Raw genomic sequence first — 22,270 nt, 5'->3', positions numbered from 1 at the left:
GTGTTGAGTGATACGGGGAAAACGAAAAGCGGAGCAAGGGAAACTGGGAACCCTGAGGGTAAGGAGCTAGACATTTACAGATTTTAGCAGGGTGGTCAGGCAAGGCTGCCAAGGGAGGGAGAGTTGAGTGAGGACTTGAAGGTGTTGGTTAACCACCATGAAGACCTCTGCAAAAAGAGGGAGTGCCAGTGCAAACCTCTAAGGCAGGAGGGCACCAGGGATTGATTGATTGATTGACTGATTGATTGATTGATTTCAGTAGACTCCACACCCAACATGAAGCCCAACATGAAGCACAACACAGAGCTCAAACTCATGACTCTGAGATCAAGACCTGAGCTTAGATCAACCATCAAATGTTTAACCAACTGAGCCACCCAGGCTGCCCCTTCAGGAATTTTAAGAAAACCAATGTCTGGAGCAGTGAACAAGGAGGAGATGAACCAGGGACCAGATCAGGTAAGGCATTATAAACTGCGCTAAGAGTGGGATTTTTTTTTTTTTAGTACATTTGAGAAACACTGCAGCGTTTTGAGTAGAGGAATGCCGTAACTGGAGTCAGGCTTTAAAAGGATCCTTCTAAGCATGTTTTGAAAACAGCTTCCTGTAGGAAAGGACTGAGCTTGACATTAGCCATGCCACTGGTATCACTGCAGTAAAGAAGGCCTCAGTTTTCTCATTTCTAGCATTCCTATAACCTCTGCACTCCTGTCTCTGCCTCCTTTGCTCAGTACAGTGCTTCTGAAATTCTTCATCTTGTGCAGCATTGCTTTTTTTCAGTGATAAACCAACCTTGCATTCCTGGGATAAAGCCATATTTGCTTTAAGAAAATAAGTGTGAGTATACCAGTGGAGAAATCAGGTAAATAAATTGCCATATAGGCACAGAATGAAACACTCTAGAGTACTCATGTATATTTATTAATGTAGAAATATGCTGCAATATACTGTTGAGTTTTAAAAATTAGATTCTACTTTGTTATACTTCTGATGATGAAGGAGCAATGTGTATCATACTAACTGGCCTCCAGGTTACAACTCTCAATACTGGAAAAAATCATATATATAACATTATTTATTTAAAAATATATATGTGTGTGTGTGTGTGTGTGTATACATATCTATATATATATGTGTGTTTTGAAGGTACTACAAAGTGACCAAAACCTAATCTCATTATAAAAAATCTCATTATAAAAAAAGCATTTCCAAAAACTAATGACATTCTGTATGGTGACTAACCTAACATTAAAAAAAAAAAAAGAAAAGAAAAGCATTTCCACAAAGAAAATACAGGTTTAGATTATTTCACTGGTGAATTCTATCCAATATTTAAAGAATTAATAATACTAATATTCTCCAACCTACTTAATGAAATAGGGGGAAAAACATTTTCTACCACATTTTATGAGACTACCATTATACTGTATAAAAAACTTAAGAAAATACAGAAATAAAATTAAAAACAAATAACCTCCAAAGCATAAATGCAAACATCTGTAACAAAGTATTTTCAAACAGACTCTAAAAAATATATAAAATGAAAATTAATCATGAGCAAATATGGCTTTATCCCAGGAATGCAAGGTTGGTTTATCACTGAAAAAAAGCAATGCTGCACAAGATGAAAAATTTCAGAAGCACTGTACTGAGCAAAGGAGGCAGAGACAGGAGTGCAGAGGTTATAGGAATGCTAGAAATGAGAAAACTAATTGATCTGGGTTGGCAAATGGTTGCCATGGTGGTTACCATGGTGCCTGACTCCAGGCAAACGAGTTATATGTATATGCGTGCTTCAGACTTATTAAACATGTTGAAAAGACAAAAACAACAGATCCCAACACACTGCCTGAAGTAACTTCCCTCAAGCAGGGCACGAAAGCCAGGTTGTCCTCTATAGCTACCACAGTCACTTTTCTTCCCCTAAGGTATGTCCCTTTGTGTGGGCGGGCAGGAATCATACTGACTGAATCGTCCATGAACAGTGGTCACTTGAGAAGACCAACTGCGTCAGTCTTGATAATACCTGGAAGGGACCCCGTCCCCTAAAGCTTTGATTCTTCACTTAGCTTCACTGAAGGGATGGATTATATTCCTGTCAAGTAAGTAGTCACCCCAGGCTCACTCTGATTTCAGATATCACAATATCCTATTAATGCATACTTCTAAAATTCTCTTCATAAATTTTATTCTTATCCCTTAATGTAACTCGCTAATTGTGACAATCAAACATCAACATTATTGATGTCTTTATATGAGTTAATCTTCAGAATCACTGATAAAAGTGCCCAGAACATATAGGTCAGTGATTAGTAACACTTTCCATGGACCTACCAGAATATACCAGTACCGTGTTTCAGAAAAAAGATGGTGGCTAAAGATAACTCTGACCTTCTAGTCAGTCTCCAGGGTCTGTAGAAGAGTCAGAAGCTTCCTATCGGGCTCTGACTCTCATTGCAGGATCTTTACTCCCATGGCCCCCATTCTGGAAGGTTCCCCGGCCCAGGCACTGCTGGGTGATCACTGCACAGGTTCACTGGGCAGCATCTTTGCTGGGCCTGGTCAGTTTCTGAGGCCGTCCATCTGTACTGGCTTTGGTCAGTGTGTCCTTATCTCTTGGTAACGCAAACCTTTTTTTCTCAGTTCTGAGTTTCCCTGTATTGCTGTCCTTTCCAGAATATCTTCAGGACAGGATACACCCCTTTCACTGCCCTAAACCTCTTCTTGACCAGCTGGATGACATTTCCAAAAGGACACCCTACACCATTCAACCTCTATGTCTTTGTGAATGCTTGTTTTTCCTTCTAGAAGTCTCTCCCCCAAATCTCTGCCCATAAAATTAAACCCATTTTCCCAAGACCTAGCCAATACCACCCCTCCATGAAGCCTTTTTGGATGTGCCCTTCCAGGCAACCAAGTATCACATCTTTTCTGGAAAAGGAGAGTACACTACCCTGTATACTCTGTGACTCCAGTGATACCTGCCATCCTGCCAAGTTACTTCGAACAAGCCTTAAGCTCTTCCAAAGGAGGTCAGAGCAAAGGCTGAGGGTTGTCCAAACTATGTAAAATTTCCTTACTTTGTTCCTACGTGACCTTGACAAGAGATTCAACCTCTGTGCATCTAGGTTTCCTAATCTGTGGGAAAAAGATAAAAATAATCCCTAGTCCTAGGGAGGTGGTTAGGATGAAAGAAGGCCATGATGGCATATGCTCAGTGGAGTGGTATGAGAGAGCAGTCAAAGGCAAAGACTCCAGGAGTGAGTCTGATTGGGTCCGGAGCCCAGCTCTTTCAATTTCCTCTCCGTGTTACCTAACTATTCTCTACCCTAATTCTCTTATCCTAAGAGGCAGTGACTACCTTATGGGTTTATATTGGCAGTTAATCTAGCACATGCAAAGGTAAGAGCTCTAACAAGTATAGTGAGTTATTATAAGGTCAAGCACTTAAATAACATTTCTTGTCATTCATAGTCCCAAATGCTTACTGTACAACTCTTAGAAGTTGTTCTGCCTGGGATCATTCGGAAGTACAGGGTTAGGAGAGAGAGAGAAAGAGAGGAAGGGAGGGAGGGGTGCACGGGGTGTGCTGACAAGCCTGTGTGTCCACAGACACTGATGATGTCCATGGAGTGTGGAACCCGGCTCTGCTGTTCTTAGTCACCTTCTGCACAGTCCCACCCACCCTCACAGCTATGGTAGAACTTCAGAGCCTCTGCTTCTCACCAGGGTTTAGAATTCATCAATCACTCCTTCCCGTCTACCAACTGACGATTTCACACTTAGTCTCCAATCTTTGTGAAATGTAAGCAGTCAAATGATGAAAGAACAAGCCTCCCAGTGCAAACATGTGCTGTTAGGAAACCAGTTCTTGGACTTCTTGAGCTTTTTCCCCCTTCCCACGTGTTTATGTTATACTTAAAAAAAAAAAAAAAAAGTGAGGTGTATATTTTCAGATTTGAAGCCTATTGGCTTTTCCTTCACTCCTATTTTATTCTTAGTTTTGGTCACTTTTCTGTCTTCTGACTCCATCATATTCCAGCCTGTTTCCAACCTTAAAAATTTAGGGCATTTAGCACAAATAAAATTTCCAGTATTGGTCTGTAAAGATTTTTTTCCCCTTATGGAAAACAGTGGCCCATTTTGTTTATATTCCCCAATGATAACACCATGGTGTTTCTCTGAAAATATTTTCAAAACATTGTTGTCATTGTTTAACTTGAAGAATCACCAAAGTCTAGGGTTTAGAAGATCATGGACATGAAGTCCATTTCTCTGGCTCAGGCATGAGAGTAACATGGATATCAACCAATTCAATTTCCTGATTTTTCAGATGGGAAGACCAAGACTCAAAGAGGGGACTGGGAAATGAAACACCCAGCAAGCCGTGGTTCTCAATGATGGTGGTTCTAACACACAAGGGACAACTGACAATGTGGATACATTTTGCTTATCCTGACCAGGGAGGGATTACTGATATCTGATGGGTCAAGGCCAGGGATGCCTCCAAACATTCTACAATGTACAGGACACTTACCACAACGAAGAATTGCTCAGCCCCAAATGATAGCCATACCAAGTTTGAAAAACTCTGAACTAGAGAGATCAACCTTGCTTCAGTAAACCTTTCATGGTCTCAGGCCAACATATATCCATAATCATTGCATATCAACCTGGTAAACCAAATTAAACTTGTATCCTGAATCCTTAAAGAAGAGAAGTCTTTTGGGTTCCATATCCTAGAAGAAAACCTTCCTTGGTAATCTCTTTAATGTTTAGCAACTAAAATCACAAGTCTTATCTCTGCACCAATGTTGATTCAGTGAGGGAATACCTCTACCAGAGCCATTTGTGGGAAGGAAGGTTATAGTTCTAGGCTATATTATGGGGTCGATTATGAACAGCTGTACTCAACCAGTTCATGGGTGACTGAGGAATGCGTAAAGGAATGTTAGGACACAAAAACTGATTTGTTATGGTAATGTGCAATGACTGTCAGTGGTAAATGACATTCTAAATGAATGATAAAATGACCATCCAATTTGGAAGTCAACCTGATGGCCGTTTCAATGGTTTCTTCTAGGATATCATTTCACAAAAGCTAAAAAATAAATTGACAAACAAACCTATGAATTCCTTTCAATGACAATGTATCACATTAAAAAAAAAAAAAAGTAAGGAACACTGGCACTACATCCTGCCATTCATTAGCTGATCTAAGGGAAAAGAAGAAACTTATCAAAATCAAGAGATGCCAGAATTTGAGAAAAATATTTAAAATAAAAGCAACCATTCCATTTCTATCCTGTCTTCCTTCCTATCTATGCTGAGTTGCCCACTGACTCATTTAGCTGAAGTGTGTTATATATACCGTTAAACTAAAAAGCCCAAGTGAAATTCAACTTCTCCACAGTGATCATGAGCAAGAGGTCGAGGCCAAGTCCAATCTCAACTGCTGAATGATATTTTGTAAGATCAAGTTCCATAATGTTTTCTAAAACACTTTAACCTAACAATTTCCCTTCGGAACTCTAACCTATAATAGTTAAAAATATTGGTGGTGAGTGGGGAAAAATTATACATCAACTCCTTTCAAGAGTTAGTATAAAATACCCAAAAGTTTGGAAGCAGCCTGTCTAACAATTTTAAATAAACTGCTGTGGGATAAATGCAGTTTTGGGGAGGGGGAATGCAGTTGTTAAAAGCATGGAGTCTTCAGAGAAATTTAGAAATTTCTTACGATGTGCTGTTAATTAAAAAATGAATAATCCTTGGGGCACCTGGGTGGCTCAGTGGGTTGAGCCTCTGCCCTCGGCTCAGGTCATGATCTCAGGGTCCTGGGATTGAGCAGCGAGCCTGCTTTGCCCCCTCTCTCTGCCTGCCTCTCTGCCTGCTTGTGATCTCTCCCTCTGTCAAATAAATAAATAAAATCTTCAAAAAAATGAATAATCCAAAAAAAATTTTTAAATGAATAATCCAGAAATACAGGTACTGATTGATGACAATTCTATAGAAGATGAGCATATGGTCAAAGTCTAGAGTAAATCACCAAAACCACAAAATCAATGGTGCACATATGTGTACATATTTCTGGGGCATGCTGTTTTTTTTTCTTTTGATTTTCCTACATTATGGTTAGAAAAAAACATATACTTAAAATATATATTATATATATTATGTATATTGTGTATATTTATTATGTATATATATACACACATACATATATATAGTCTTGGACATATATATACCTTTAAGACTTCTAAGACACATGCACTCTCTCTCTCTCTCTCTCTCTCTCTTTCTAGATATACATATATATGTAGACAGCATGAGGAAGCTAGCAGCAATAAGGAAACCTGTAACAAGCATTCTGGAGTGCGTAGATGGACTAAGCTTGAGAATTTTAAACTGAGCTGCAAGGAAGATAAGGTCAGTTGTATTGAAGCAGTAATGAGTGTATGTTAAAAAGTCCCTCATAAAGATAACACAGCAGGGGCACCTGGGTGGCTCAGTGGGTTAAGCCACTGCCTTCGGCTCAGGTCATGATCTCAGGGTCCTGGGATCGAGTCCCGCATCGGGCTCTCTGCTCAACAGGGAGCCTGCTTCCTCCTCTCTCTCTCTCTGCCTGCCTCTCTGACTACTTGTGGTCTCTCTCTGTCAAATAAATAAATAAAATCTTTAAAAAAAAAAAAAAAGATAACACAGCAACTTCACCTTCTCCGCATTAATGTCCTGATCACAGAATAAAGAATTTCACAGAGCAAACTGGCATAGATTTATGTATCAAGGCAAACTCTGCTTTAGAGTCTTCTGTGACATGCAAGGAAGTAGTGACTTTCCCCGCCGGCGCTTCATGTCCTGATACATAGGACCAGCCTTCCTCTCTCACACTTGCCCATAAGATGAGTTCCCTGAAGCTTCACACCTTGAACCCAGTCCTGACACCTGGAAGTCACCGAGTTGTTCCCACTTCTCCGTCCCTCCCCATCCCATCCAGCCCTGGACCCACACTGGTCTGCCCCACATCCTGAATCTCTCTTGGATGCGTCTGTCTCTCTCCTCCGCCCTCTTTCAGCCTCGGACCTACCGCAGCTCCCTGACTGGTCTCTGTCCCTGGTCCCTTTCAGCACATAGCTGTTAAGAGACAGATAGGATCCCATTACGTCTCTCCTTCAGTTACACCGATGAACATCGATTATCCTTGAAAATAAACTCCATCCTCCTTAGGATGGCTCAAAAGGCACCTTTTACCCAAGGACTGCATATTTCTACCACAATTCTCGAAAGTCAAGCCCTGTTGCTGACAGAACACATTCTTCTCTGTGCAATTCCCCAGAAGCAAAATATCAGCTTTCTCGTTCTAACCAATTCTGATGATTTTAACGTGGTCCATTATTATACACACAATTGTAAGGTACTTCACGTTTAATCATATTACATCATCAGTAAGTAAAACCTCTAAATACTTGTTTTTTATAAACTTTCTTGTACTTGAGTGATTTCTTTTTGTTTTAACCAAAGGTAGGACTTCTCAATTAACCATATAAAGTTCCTCTTTTGATAGTCGCCTAAAGATTCCACTTTGCCAACGTCTTTTTGGACTCGAATTCTGCCACATAACACCAGAACTGCTTGCTTGCCCCAGCCCTGTGTCATCCCAACAATTTGTTAACATGAGGGGACGTGCTGTAACTGAGGAACACGGGATTTCGTGGTTCCATTTTAATTAGAATGGTTTAAATTCTAACCCCACCACGGACAAGTTGCCAAGCAGTAAGGAATACCCCATAAGGGGCCCTGGCTGGCTCACTTGGTGGAATGCGTGCCTCTTGATCTTGGGGTTGTGAGTCTGAGCCCCCCACTGGGAGGAGAGATTGAGGGAGATGACCGTTAGTGTGACGATGCGGAGAAGATGACGATTAGCTAAGCATTGTGTGTCAGATGCTGTCCTGAGCGCTTTCCCCACAAACATGCTTAGGAGGGTACATACAGGCAGGAGCCCCATCTCTCTGATGACCACGCTGAAGGTTAAAAAGAATAAATAACCTGCCCTGTACACGGTCAACAAATGATGGCGCCAGTAGACAGAAATGCTGAAGCCCACATGAGTGCACATGTCTTGTGCGAGCGTCACCCACAGTTCAAACAGCTGTTTGTTTCACTGATCCTTGGCTGATGGGAATTAAGGCCGTTTCTCCTTTTTCCCCATTAACAAGCAATGGCATGCCTGTTCATGTATCTTTGCACCCTTCTGAAGTTAAATTTCTAGAAGTGGAAATTTTAGGATAGATGGTTATGACTATTTTTGTTGAATATTGTCATTTTTGTGCTCTAACTTTTATGACTAAAAACATAAATCTTTGGGGGGTAATTGTCAAGGACTTAAGTTAGGTGCCCCCTCAGAGTCCCTGGGTGGCGTCAGCTCTGGACCGCCTGTGGTGAGCTTTGCCTTGGGTGCTACCAATCCTGCTTGGGCCCTCACGCTCCACACCCTGGGGCTGACCAGCTGCATCCTCAGGAGGACTTCCTTCATTGCTGCTATTCTAGAACCAGGTCAACCAGCCTCCCATCCTGAGCTGCTGGCCCCTCCCACCATTTCTGGACCTAGACGAGTGGCTGCAGTAGGGGCCCAGTGATGGAACATGTCAGCTTTCCTCTCTGGGGATATGCTTAGACTAAAAGGAAACAGGAGCGAGTGTAGCAGGCAGGTCAGTCCTTCTTCCTTCTCAACACCTCCTCCGGGAAACGGTTCTGCAAACCACCTTAACCCGACACATTCCACATAGCCAAGCCAACCCACAGAGGACCATTTTGACATGTCCAGGAATGCAACACCCCGTGCCACTTCCCGGGTCATCCCAGGCTTGCTGTCCCTACCTCTTACTCCCATTGCCACTCACACCCCATCTGTGCTGGTTTTCTGGCTCACCCAAGGTACTGAAGTTTATGCAAGTGTTTTAGGAGTTATAAACCACGAAGCAAAGGGTATTTTATTACTGTGTTTTCTGTTACATTCAGGAATGTTCGGGGGCATTCAGACAGACATTCATTCATTAAGATAATCAAGATTACTGTTATTTAAATGTCATCACTCAGTACAGGTCTAAGAAGGATTTTGCAACATTTCTGATGTTTGCAGTTCTGTGTTTGCCTTCCGGGCGTGGTGGTGAACTGTAAGAAGGTACCCTAGGAACGTTGACATAAAAGGGACACCTTCCACCTGTCCCTAAGGAGAGCGTGCGGGAGGAGGGAGTAGAACACTCTAGCACGCTCTTGTGCATTCAGATTCGGCAGCATGTGCACTCCCGGTGTGGAGTTCCAAGGTGAGATTGAGAAATACAAAATGAGCCAGAAGTAGCACGAAAGCGAAGGAGGGTGAAAGAAAAAATCAAGAGCTCCTTGATGTTACCGCTTTCAGACAAGTACCTTTCTGTTTTGCCAGGTGAGTTCCCTTTTCCAGTCTCACACACACACATACACAGGCACACGCACGCATGCGCGCGCACACACACACCTTGTGGATAATTCATATTCAATTCACCCCACAGTTAGCAAAGCCCTAAATTATCTCCTTCCATGTGCTGTTACAGCACCCAGTTATTTCCAGATTACTTTCTGCTGTTATTACCGACTTAATTAACTGCTTTCTGGCTGGACTATAAACCTGAGAGAGGGGGAAGCTCTCAATTCCACTCTGTCATGTACTTGGCACCTAACATATTGTCTGGATTTTTTTTTTTTAATGTTTACGGAATGATGAATGAAAGAAAGGAAAAATGAAGATGAATTGACCATGTGTCTGGCCTTTGCTAAGTGTTCTTAGTTTTCTGTAACTATACCCAGTCGCAACCTTCGGCTTAAAGCAAAGTTGATACCTAATAAATGTGCGTTGATGAATCAATAAAACAGGTATAAGTTTCTATAAAACTAGCTAATGGCTCAAAGTATTCTAAAATGTCCTCTTCTCACTTACATTCAAGGAATATAGGCCAAAGAGAATGACTGCTTAGTATTTAAAAAAAAAGAAATCTTTGGGGCACCTGGGTGGCTCAGTGGGTTAAAGCCTCTGCCTTTGGCTCGGGTCACAGTCTCAGGGTCCTGGGATCGAGCCCTGCAACCGCAGAAACGTATCTCAGGTTTGGCTGGTCCTTTCCCCCTATCATACACACTACATAAAACCCTGGATTAAAGTAATCCTTTCTTTGGTTTAAATCCTTTCCTTTAGGGTATTTTGTTGATTGCACTTACATTGATCACAGGGGGAAAGTGAGATTTACAAAGATAAACCATCTTTTCTCCCTCTTGGTCCTTTGAAGCCAAATTATTTTTAAAGGATCAGAGGTCATTTGAAGCTCATGGGACTATCCCAAGGGCCAGATTCTGTCCTTATTTTTTTGATAGAGTGAACCATTTTCTTCAATGGGCATTTAAAATTTACAGCTCCCAGGGCCTTAGTAATCCTAGGAAAGGCCCCTGCTGGCAATCTTATTAGCATCTCTGCCTCTTGATTTTTATTTAATTCCTTTTAATATTCTACCATAATGCTGACATACATTATGGAATTGAGGGCTACAGAATGAGACAATTATTTCACTACATCATTAAGCCTGCAGTGAGTTAATAAATGGCTCAGAATGTGCTTTGAGATCATATACAAAGAGATTTTAAAAAACAGACTGCCAAGGCAACACTTGTTGAATCACAGTTAATAAGAGAGAAAAGGGCATTGAGGTGAATGTTTCAGATAGAGGCTCACTCTAAAATGACGGATTAGGTCTGTGTTTCCTATTTGTATTTACAAAGGATTGAGTGGCATTCTGATGGCCAAACAGGCTTTTGGGAAATTGTCCTTCTCTTTTCAAAGCCCTAGAGCAGAGAAGGTCAGAGCAGAGAGATGAGAGATGTAGGGGGAATGGTAGAGGGAAAAAACAGAACACTCATCTAGCATTCAAGTGTTGGCAAAGATAACAGAATATCTCTTACTAAGGATCACTTGTAATTTTTAAGTCCCATTCACACACAGCATCTCATTCTAGCTCATAAAAACTCTGGAAACAATGTCCTCGCCCCAGTAAAAAAAAGTAGAACTCCCCAACTTCTCTCTCCGGAGCCCTAACCCTATCTCACCTCCCTGCAGACGATGGGTGCTCTAACTCGGTGCTTCTCAGCCTTTCCTAGGGACACGGGTCACCTGAGGATCTTGTTAAAATGTAGATCTCGAGGCAGTCTGTGCAGCCTGGGATTCTGCATCTCTCACAAGGCCCAGCGGAAGCTGAGGCTACGGCCGCTCAGAACCGGCACCTGTGAGCGGCGTCATCCTGGAGAGACTGGTGTCCCGTGTAATCACACAAAATTCAGAAGGAAGGAGCTCAGTGCACACTTAATGAGCTGCATCATTGCTCTTGTGCTCCTTGATAAGTAGGAGACGTAGTCAGTGAGGGACAGACTCTGTCTGACTTTCACAAAGGCAAGCCAAGCACTTCTAGAGCTGAATCAAGAGCAGAGACCAGGAAGCTGTGAAGGGCCTTCTGGAGATCTTGGGTTCAGGACACTAAGGCATGAGGCCTTAATCATTTTAGGGTCATCCACCCTTTCAAGTATGTCTAAGAAACCATAAATTCTCTCCCCCAGAGAAATGTACACATAAGCCAACAGACAAGTTTGTATGTAATTGTATCTGTTCCTACACTCTTTTGTTCCATAAGCAATTTAAGAAATCTTGACCTGGGGACGTCCCAGGAGTTAGAAAAACAAACAAACGAAAACATTTTTAAACTCTTATTGGGATATAAACAGTTTTTAAATGCAACTCTTGTGGGAGGGCTAAGCCAACAACTGAAAAGCATGGATGAAACACACACACACACACACACACACACGCACAAGGGTGGGGGGAACCAGAGAATTTGAGACTTTCTGACTTTAAGACAAAAGCCATAGAAAATTATCAATAGCCCAAAGGAGATCAGGGGCAAGCAAACAAAACCAGAAATTGCAAAAATTAGCAACTCACCCCATTTCTCAGCGAATGGCCCCTGGATCACCAGAATCTGAAACTTCAAGGGTGCTCAATAAAATGCGGACTTCTGGGCCATCCCCCAGATCACGTGGAGACATGGTTCAGAAACTGGAATCGTATAAAACCCCTAGGTAATTCCTTTGCACATTAAAGTTTGAGAAATACTATGCCTCAGATTACATTAATGAAATTAAGCAATCTCCTACCCCCACTCCCATTCAGAGCTCAGAAAGAGTCAGATGCTGTATGAGGCAGCCCTTAGAACAAAGAAATGGATTCCAAGAGAACGGTGATCCAAAATGCATTCTTGAGTTATACTCATGATTAGAATAGGCTTTTAAATTCAGCAACCTTTGGAGGAATTCAAATCTGTTTCCTGTCCTGAGCTCCACTCTTCATTCCTGCCTTCCTCTCTTCCCCTATACTCAGGCTCACAAATCCCCTTCCCTTTCCTAGGGCCTCACATAAATTGGCTATAATATGGGATAGATTATATAGGAAGTTTGTAGAATAAAGAGTAGGCCGTAGAGGAAATGTCAAGGTAATACACACAGAAATGGCTTTGATATAACTAAATCTATTAATATTGGTATATGGACATGAGTCTCTATAAAAGCCAAAACCTATGGTTCTCAACCCTGGCTTCCTATTAAATTGAATAAAATCACAGAGACCTAATCTCCAACCTCAATGGTTCTAATCAAGAAGGTATGAATAAGACAATTATGGCTAAGGGTTGGGGTTCTAATCATCTGTGTTTAAAATAAAAAAGAAAATCACCATTAAATATTCTCACATACAATATAAGACAATTATGGCTAAGGGTTGGGGTTCTTATCATCTGTGTTTAAAATAAAAAAGAAAATCACCATTAAATATTCTCACATGCAATCAATAAGAAGACAACAATAAAAGGTATTGAGTGTCTAGTATGAAAATAGCACTAAATGTTTTATAAGCAGTAGCTCATATAGTCTTTATCACATTTCTTTAAGTAGGAACTGTGAGGAATACCACTTTTACAACCAAAGTCACAGAGGACAGATAAGTGTCTCAAGGTCATGACTGCTAAATGCAGAGCCCTCCTTGGAACTCTGACACAAGTACCCACACTAAGCAGTTAAGTTACGCCCCCATGAAGCCATCATTCAGAACCACTGGTATGTATGTACAACCGCATATGTGTGACATACACACACGTATGTGTGGTGGAGAGAGAAAGAATGTATGTGGATACCCTGGGAGAGAGGCAATTCTGGGGCTTAGGACACTTGGGGCAGAGAGATGTCCTCAAATAAAGGCTGTGCCAGCCCAAGGAGCCATTGAGAGCCATCATTTGCTCATGGGCCAAGGAGAGAAGTCACCACGGAGTGAAGTGAGCACAGAAAGCAACTAGGAGGTTGACTAATGTAAACTTAAGTTGACATTTTCCTGAAGACCAGCTCCGCTTCCCCCACCTTCGGCCACACTACATATCTCATCCTTCCAATTTCTCTTCGTTTACTCTGCTAAGGTAAAAAATAATAATAATAATGATAAATAAATAATAAAAAATTTTTAAAAAGGCAGATGGAGGGATGTAAAAGAACAAAGTCTTCTGACAATTAGCTAATTTGTGCTAAAAGCACAGTACTTTCTCCCTAAAAACATGTACCCAGAATGTGCCACAGAAGATTCTTTGGGGTTTCAGAATCAAGCCTGGTCACCTGGTCTAGGGGACCCATAACTCCTCAGATACCAAGCAAAGGCAACCTTGCCCAAGCATGATTTCAGCAGAGCCCCTGCCCGTTTCTTCGTTTTAAGTATGTTTTTCGATTATAACTAAGAAACACGTTGCTGCAGGTCTACTCAGTGACAGCCTAAAGGGGAAGCCAGGTCTCCTGCTTCCAAAGCCCAGGCTTACTTTCACCAGTGACATCCTACTAGGCAGAAAGCATAGGGCTAAGAGCCAAGATTCCAGGGCCAATCCTCCTGGGTTCAAATCTTGGTTCTAAAGCATCCTGTGTGACATAGAGCACAGCCTGGCAATGGGAAGGCCGGGGGGTGGGGGGCGCCTGGGTGGTTCAGTTGGTTGAGTGCCTGACTCTTGGTTTCGGCTCAGGTCACGATCTCAGGAGCCTGGGATTGAAGTCCATGTTGAGCCCCATGTTGGGCTCCTTGCTCTGCACTCAGCAGAGTGTCTGCCTGGAGATTCTGTGTCTGTCTGCCCCTACCCATCCATCTCTTTCTCTCAAATGATTAGTCTTTAAAACACACACATACACACACACACACAAAACATTTTGGTTCTTGGATCTGTATATTCTGTACCCCCTTGCCTGACCCAGTATACTAGGCGGAATGGTGTCCCCCCTCCGCCCCGCAAAATCCATGTCCTTCTCAGAACCGCAGGATGTGACCTGATCTGGAAACAGGGATGTTGCAGGCGTCATTAGTTTAGATGGGGCCACAGTAGGGTATGGTGGGCCCTACATCCACGATGTCTGGTGTCTTTATAAGAAGAGGAGAGACCAATAATGTCTAGTTATTGAATCACTATAGTCCATACCTGAGACTAATGTAACATTATATGTTGACGATACTTCAATCAAAAAATAAAAGAAAAACAATAATAACTTCCTTAAGTGGGGGAAAGACGTCACAAAGACAGTGGAGAAGGCCATGCAAGGACAAAGACAGAGAAAGAGGAGATACATCTATGAGCCAAAAAACACCAGAAGCTAAGAGAAAGGCCCAGGACGGTCTCCCCTGGAGCCTTCAGAAAGAACACAGTGTAGTCGGCACCGATTTCAGGGTTCCGGCCTCCAGCGCTGTGAAAGAATGCACGTATGCAGGTGTAAGCCACCAAATTCATGGTGATTTGGGATGGCAGACGCAGGACAGTAATACATGCAGCCTGACTTCTGGAGGGAGCAGGAGGCCTGGCTTCCCTAACCTAAGTTAAGGACACAGAGTGTGAATAAAAGGACACTGGGAGCCCTGAAAGCCATGTGAGATGACTCAGTTCCCTACATGAACGTCATCCCCACCAACCCATCTTCCCTAGCTGAGCACTGAGTCCCTGTGTCTGTTTCCTAATCCCGGCTGTTCTGGAATACAGGTGTGAGCTGCCCCGTGGAAGGGTTTTGGGGGCACACACACCAGAACAGCACCTGTCAGTGGGGCAAAAAGCAGAGGTGGGGCGAGGAGGAAGGCGAAGCCCAGTACAACTGTGACAGAGGCCCTGTGCAGTCCTGCAGGGAGTTTCTGGAGCTGCAAAAGTGCTGTGGACGGTTCCCAGCCTGGGCTAGGAGGCCCGGCCCTCCTTAGACCTACCCTTAGATGCACAAGGCTCACCCGCAAGAGCCACAGCTTCGGCCAAGGCTACTTCTGTCGGCAACAGACAGATTCCGGTGATGTATCCAGCTGTAAGCAGCTGGGAGTGCGCAGCTGGGTCCCGGCTCTGGCAGGTGCATCGAAGCATCCCCCCACCTGTACGAGTGGCCTTCCTTTTGTTGAACCACCATTTGTTATGAGAAGGCGGCCAAGTGAGAGTCTGCCTGGACTAGAATCTCCTTACTCTGGGAAAGAACCCACGCCAGGTATCGCGTCTGAGGGGCTCTCACATCACACAGACAGCGACGATCAGAGAGGTCTCTGCCTTGCATTCTTACACACTTCCCTCTCTCGCTCACACCTCTTCCATGACTACCCACTACAGTGACTAAGAATCTCCACTTGAAAGCGGCTTCTAATCACATTTGGACCATGGCAGTCCCTCCTTTTTCTAGTGATCTCTGGACAGAGAGGATACTCCTCTGACTCTGCCTGGAAATCGCCACCCATCTGTCCATTTCGATCATCCATTCATTCGTCAATCGTCACACAGATTCAACACGTCTTCTACGCTAAATAAGGTATTGAGCATTCAAATGATGAATGAGATTGTAAAAGGCCTTACCTGTCATAACAAGGAGTGAAAATTTCTCTAGACAGCCTGAAGGATTATGGGCAATACTGTGACTTGAACAGGTCTGGGTTACTGAAAGCCCCTCTGTCGGCGACGGAGCAGATGGGTTGCTGGAGGGCTCACGGGAGGCAATGCAGGTGGGGGCTATATATTAGCTGAGACCTTCAGACCTCCTTGAGTCTCCCAGCTTCTGTCCTTCCTCTCAGACCCCCTCTGTCCACAAGTCCGCCGCATTGCCAATGAACACACGGAGAGCCTGCTTGGGGTGGGAATACTCACACTGTCCTCCTAAGCCACAAGCAGCCCATGGGGCCCGGTCACATGCCTTTGTATGTGCCCACACACCATGGATGTGACCCCAGGTCACAAACACTCAGTGGGAAGCACACGGCTATCTATGTAGACTGGGCACCTCTAAAAAAAATGAGCCCCAAGGGGATGGATGATTCCATTTTGGCTTTTCCCCTCAACAGCCTCAATAGCTTTAGGCCCGTCTCTCCGTGGGTGGGACTTTCATATTAAACACAAATTATGGATCTAAGTGTATAACCTGGTAGTAGAGACCATATTCCAAAGAAACAAAAGGGAGTTGTTGGGTTTTTTGTTTTTTGGGTTTGTTTTTTTTTTAAGATTAGCCAAGTATAGACTGTAAAATAGAAGAGAAAATATCATATTAATAATAATTATTCGAAGGCAATAGCTTATGTTCTTTAATGCAGTTCCAACATAAATGTCACTGTAAGAAATGATATTTCATTTCAATACTAACAAATCAGGTACTTAGTGTGCTGGGGGAGAAATGATTGGAACTACTTTAAAGCCGTGTTAACCAGAGAAACTGCAAAAATATTTATATTCTTATGAAGGAAGGAAGGAATGCCCCTCATGGGTGTATTTAAGTGTCCTCCATCTTTTGGATAAATGGTAATGCTGAACAAAAAATGGAAAGATGACCTTAGAATAATAACCTCAAGACTCAATTGGGACTAAGCTTCTCAATGTACAAAAATCATTTGCAATATGTTCAGGATGGAAATTTCTATGCTGCTTTATAGCTCATAGACTTCATTATATACCTCAAACAAAATCACCAAAACACCCAACTCTGGGCTGCCTTCCTTCCCCTGGGGTGCCCCCCCATATGTAAAATTATTTACCATCCTCTTACTCACTGCCTGCAACTCTGCTCAGTGACTCAACAATGTTTGTAAGGATAGAGAAACAAAGGGAAAGAGAAAACCAATCCACTCGGAGAGGTGTTTCATATAGAGAACAGGACTGTTAAAGCAAAGCCAGGTCTGGCACCATTAGCGCTTTTCTCTAGCCAATTTCCTACAAAGGAAAATTTGTAGGAAATTCTTTCCTACAAAGACTTGTGCAAAAGCCACGTGGCCAATTTCCCAGGGCAAGCTGGGCTGATAGGTGAAAGCCATCCCACTGGGCAAGCTTCTTCCATTCTTTGTCATTTCTGGCAGCCCCTGTGTTTGTTACATGGCAGATTTTGGGCAAGGGGGGGTGTGGTAGGGTCCTGAACCCAAGAGTCATTTAGTTTACAAACAACAACTCCAGAGGACTTTGAGTTTCTAGTTGACTTATGGTGAATGGCATTGATGCTTATCTGACCAGAAGCTCTTAGTCTGAATGGGGGCTTGGAGAAACAAAGTCAATGAAAGTCACCAATCCAATAGATCTGTTAATGATGCATGTATTTGTCCTTTAAACAAGTGACTGGCCCTTATCCATTGAGAGGCACACAGCTAGAGGGAAACTAGTCTATATCCATAATGCCTTTGAGTCACAATACCCCAAGCTTATTTTTCCCAATCCTACAGGTTTTGAATGCCAAGAGACTGAATTTATTAGTGATGATATAACCTCCAAGTTGCATTCCTATCTGAATTTTCTTTTGGCCTTTACAAAACTCTTGTGCAGTGGGGAGGAAAGGAATCCTTAAGATTATCAATATCTGATACGTGACACACAGGTTCATAGTGGTATGTGGCTTGTGGCATTGCCGATAAATGGAAAAGTGAGGTCTGTTGGTGCCTGACCCCTATGCCGCTCCAATGCTCTCTTCTTATTCTGCATCGACATTCATGTGGGTAAAGTAGACTAATTCAACCTAATAATTTATTAATTCAATAACACAACATTTATTTTTAGCAACTGCTTAAACAAACCAGTTATTTAACAGAATTAATAGGTCAAAGCTGGTGGTTCAGTAGCCTTGTGTATCAGGAAAAAAAAAAAAAAAAAGCCTTGGCCAGGTGGGAAGTTAGGAATATTCCTCACCTGTCACTCCCTATACTCCCTTTGATAGCTAACAAGATTTTCACAAGCACAGGACCATGTAGATGCCAAGTGCTTTCTGGTTGTTCTAAGAGAATATCAAAGCCAACACAAGGAGCCTTAATGCTCATAAGGTCCAGGTATCCTTGGGGTTGAATGGAAGGCTGTCAGCTCGCCTAACAAATTTAAAAGAATCTATCACCATGGCACTGTCACAGTGTCCCTTATTTATGCTCCTCTAGTGGGGGAGTGGGAAGAACAGCTAGAACAGCCCGCTACAGCAGCTCTCCAGCTGCTCATGCAGTTAATATAGCTGTAGAAAGAATATGATTTATAGGAGCCTTTCCCTTGACACCAGAGCCCGAGTCCCAGATCCACTCATGTTGGGGAGACGCATGTCAGGTAGTCACTTCTGTGCACTCTGATGACAGCAGGGTAATAGCGAGCTGCTGATTTAGATAAGCACGGAGGCTAGAGGCATAAAACATCTGAACGGAAAGCTCACTCGCTATGCACCAAATCACGGCCACCAAACCACGGTGATGCAAGGGGAGCTTGGTTGACTGGTGCAGGGGGTAACAAGGGAGCCCCGTGCATCAAACAGGGCCAGGCAGAGGTTCCAGGAAAGCTGCGATACGTGTCTGAGGGAGGCTCCCTGCCCCTTGCTGGCAAGGGTAGATGATTGAGAAAGCAAATCAGCAGGCACGTACAAACTGCTGGCAGGATCAACACAGACAGGGCTGCCAGGGAAGGCAATCGTTGAGCTAGTTCTGCAAGATCAGGTCGCTGGGCCAGACTACCTGGAGACTTCTTCCACTCCCAGGAGAGAAGAAAGAAATGAGTGGTCTTTGACAGCCTCTCCCCATCCTTATGGTATACTGCTGCCGGAAAGCGTTTGGATGCCAGAGCCTCACATACCTGATAGGGTCCCTGGTTGCAACCACAGTAGCTGCTCTCCATGGTGTAGCTTTTGGACACCCCCATCTCTCTCCACACCACCACCCGGGCCGTGGAGGCTCGGGATTTCTCCACGAGGAAGCTGCAGCTACTCATCGTGAATGCTGGGGCGAGCTTATCAAGGATTTTGGGAAGAGTCTACGATTAAAAAAATAAAGCCGTGATGAGTTGGCGAAGAGCATCATAAAAAGTAACATCTCAACATTTATTATGCATCTCAGTCTATCAATCACTTAATATATACAGCTGCAACTGTTACATCATCCTGAAGAAAGAAACGCCAAGGGTTTATCACTTTTTGCTCTTAAATGAGGAAATTGAGACTTAGAAAAGCAAGAAAGAAATAGCTTGAGTCCAGCTACAAAGAGGCTGGCATGGGAGCCAAATGCCAAGTGGGCCAACCCCAAAGACCACAGTCTTTCAGGCCCGGGTTTCGGCATCCCCGTGGACTGATGTCGCACGGACACTCAGGCTCATGCATCACTGCTCTGAGCTACATGGAAAGCCACAGATGCCACAGGGACTGCGATTCAGAGTGACTCCACCCAATCTCACGGTTTCCCAGCTCTAAGTCGGACTAGGGACTGTTCATTTACCCCAGGTGTACAAGTCACTGATAACCACTGGGGGTTGCATATAAAGTTTCCTGAAAGGGTATGACTGCCAAAATGAGCTTTCTAGTCCCACCTTGTTTGTTTGTTAGAGATTTTATTCATGACAGAGAGAGAGAGCACAAGTAGGCAGAGCGGCAGGCAGAGAGAGAGGGAGAAGCAGGATCCCCACTGAGCAGGGAGACCCATGAGGCTCGATCCCAGGGCCCTGGGATCATCACACCAGCCACAGGAGGATGCTTACCTAAGCCACCCAGGTGCCCCTCCCATCTCATCTTGTGAGCCATAAATCTGAGCCTGGGCCAGTTACAAAAGTCTAAAAAATATGCCTTTTCTGGGGGCGTCTGGACAGCTCAGTTGTTAAGCATCTGCCTTCGGCCCAGATCATGGTCCCACCGTCCTGGGATCGAGTCCCACATCGGGCTTCCCGCTCCACGGGAAGCCTGCTTCTCCTTCTCCTGCCTCCCCTGCTTGTATTCCCTCTCTCACTGTGTCTCTCTCTCTGTCAAATAAATAAATAAAATCATTAAAAATGTATGCCCTCTCTGGGTTCTAATGCATGCCCTCTCTGGGTTCATATATATATACATATATATGATTTTATTTATTTATTTGAGAAAGAGAGGGCACACACAACAGAAAGCAGGGAGAGGCAGAGGGGGAGGAATTATCAGTCTGCTGATAATTTTCAGCAGACTTTGCGCTGAGCGCAGAGCCCATAACATGGGGCCGGATCACGACCTGAGCCAAAACCGAGAGTTGGATGCTTAGCCAACTGAGCCACCCAGGCACCCCTCTTCTCTGCGTTCTTCCAGCCCACCATTTCCTAAAGTCAAAAGTTTTATGTGAGACCACTTAATCTATTTTAGAAAGCATCTGTAGATCCTTGCCACTCTCTGATTGACAGAGAGGGGCTCCTAGTCACCAGATCTCCCCCATCCAAGGACAGTGACTCAAGATATGATAGCACATCAGGTCCCTGGGTTAGTGGAAATGCTGGACCTAGATAGTCCCAAATTTCTGCAATATTAGCAAGAAGGTTTCTCTACTTCACTGTTCACAGAATATCCACACACTAGCACATAATATAAAATTATGTGCATTTGATAACAGTGAAACTTCAGGTTTTTGCACAAATTGTGGGGAGAAGGCAGAGCAGCAGGATGAGAATATGAATTAAGAAATGGTTTTTAAAGAAATGCAATTTTGTGGGATGCCTGGGTGGTCTCTACCTGCCACTCCCTCTGCTTGTGCTTTCTCTTTTTTCCCCTCTCTCTCTCTCACAAATAAATTTTTTGAATCTTAAACAAAAAAAAAAAAAAAAAGAAATGCAATTTTGTGAATTTCTAGGACATTGAACAGATCTCTTAATATCCCTGGGTTCTTACTGTCCCCATGTTTGATATAACTTAATTACATTAATATAACAATATAATTGTTAATTATATTATAAATCACCTATGATATATGTGTAATGTAACACAGTTATTCATATAATTTAGTATGATCTTTATGTTCCCACACAGCTTGCAGACCTGCAGCATCATCTGAGCAAGGAAACTGAGCTGCTAATGTCCTCACTTGAGTTTCCACAATTGCCCCCATAACTGGTTTCATCTCTCCACCCTTGTCCCCCTCTCCCTGTGATTCCTTCACCCCGCTTTTCTCCTTCAAAGTGTTCACCACAATTACAGTAAAATTAATGTTCATGTAATTAGCTGTTTATTTTCTATCTTCTCTGCAGTCCAGGAGTTCCATAGGGCAGGTCTGTCTCTCATTCAAAGGAAAATCTCTACACACAGATGTGCAGCCTTTGAGGGCACTCCATAATTAGTTGCTGAAATAAATAGAATCTGCTCGCCCAGACCCTTAGGGGACTGCTTAGACATAAGTACACCATATACATATATATATATGAAACACATATAGTGTATGTGTGTGTGTATCTATATCTATATATATCTCAACTAAAGTGATTTAAAAAACTTGAAAATAGTTTTAACTTATCAATGTTTTACCTTGCTGTAAAAATTCTAATTGGACATTATTTAAATGATCGCTCCTTTCTTTCTTAAGCAACCCTGATTTTCTTAATTCACATATCCCCTGTGCAAATGACCACACGTTCAATTTAATGGCGTGTCTCTCAGAAAGCTCTACCAGCTGTGATCCCCTCATTTACAAGGTGCAGTCGGAGTGCCCCTCCTATATACCCACAGCTGATTCCATTCATTAAATAGTGGATTCCAAAACTACTACAGCATTGATAGTAAACTCCTGATTCTATATCTCTTGATTTCACACAAACTGATCTATGGCAGAGCGAGAAAGGAAGATAATGACAGCTCTAACAGCTGGAGATGGTCTTGCTCTGTTTTGTAAATGAACGAGGCGCAGATGAACTCTGTGTATGAACTGACCCACGAGGCCTTGTTTCAGTGCTCC

The 22,270-nt window shown here is 43.2% G+C and overlaps 1 protein-coding gene across 2 annotated transcripts in view; it reads right to left on the bottom strand.

Annotated features, from left to right (window-relative positions):
- Positions 1-22,270, bottom strand: part of AGBL1 (AGBL carboxypeptidase 1) — a 717,958-nt gene that overhangs the window by 293,716 nt on the left and 401,972 nt on the right. For both annotated transcript variants that reach the window (XM_082736037.1, XM_082736038.1), the window contains exon 21: positions 19,176-19,352. In XM_082736037.1, the coding sequence (XP_082592163.1) occupies positions 19,176-19,352 (177 nt within the window). The remainder of the gene's footprint in view (positions 1-19,175; positions 19,353-22,270) is intronic.

This window comes from Mustela nivalis (assembly GCF_964662115.1).
Source record: "Mustela nivalis genome assembly, chromosome: 6".
Classification (NCBI taxonomy): Eukaryota; Metazoa; Chordata; class Mammalia; order Carnivora; family Mustelidae; genus Mustela; species Mustela nivalis.
The sequence above is the reverse complement of the archived record's forward strand: the minus strand, read 5'-3'. Positions and strand labels throughout refer to the sequence as shown.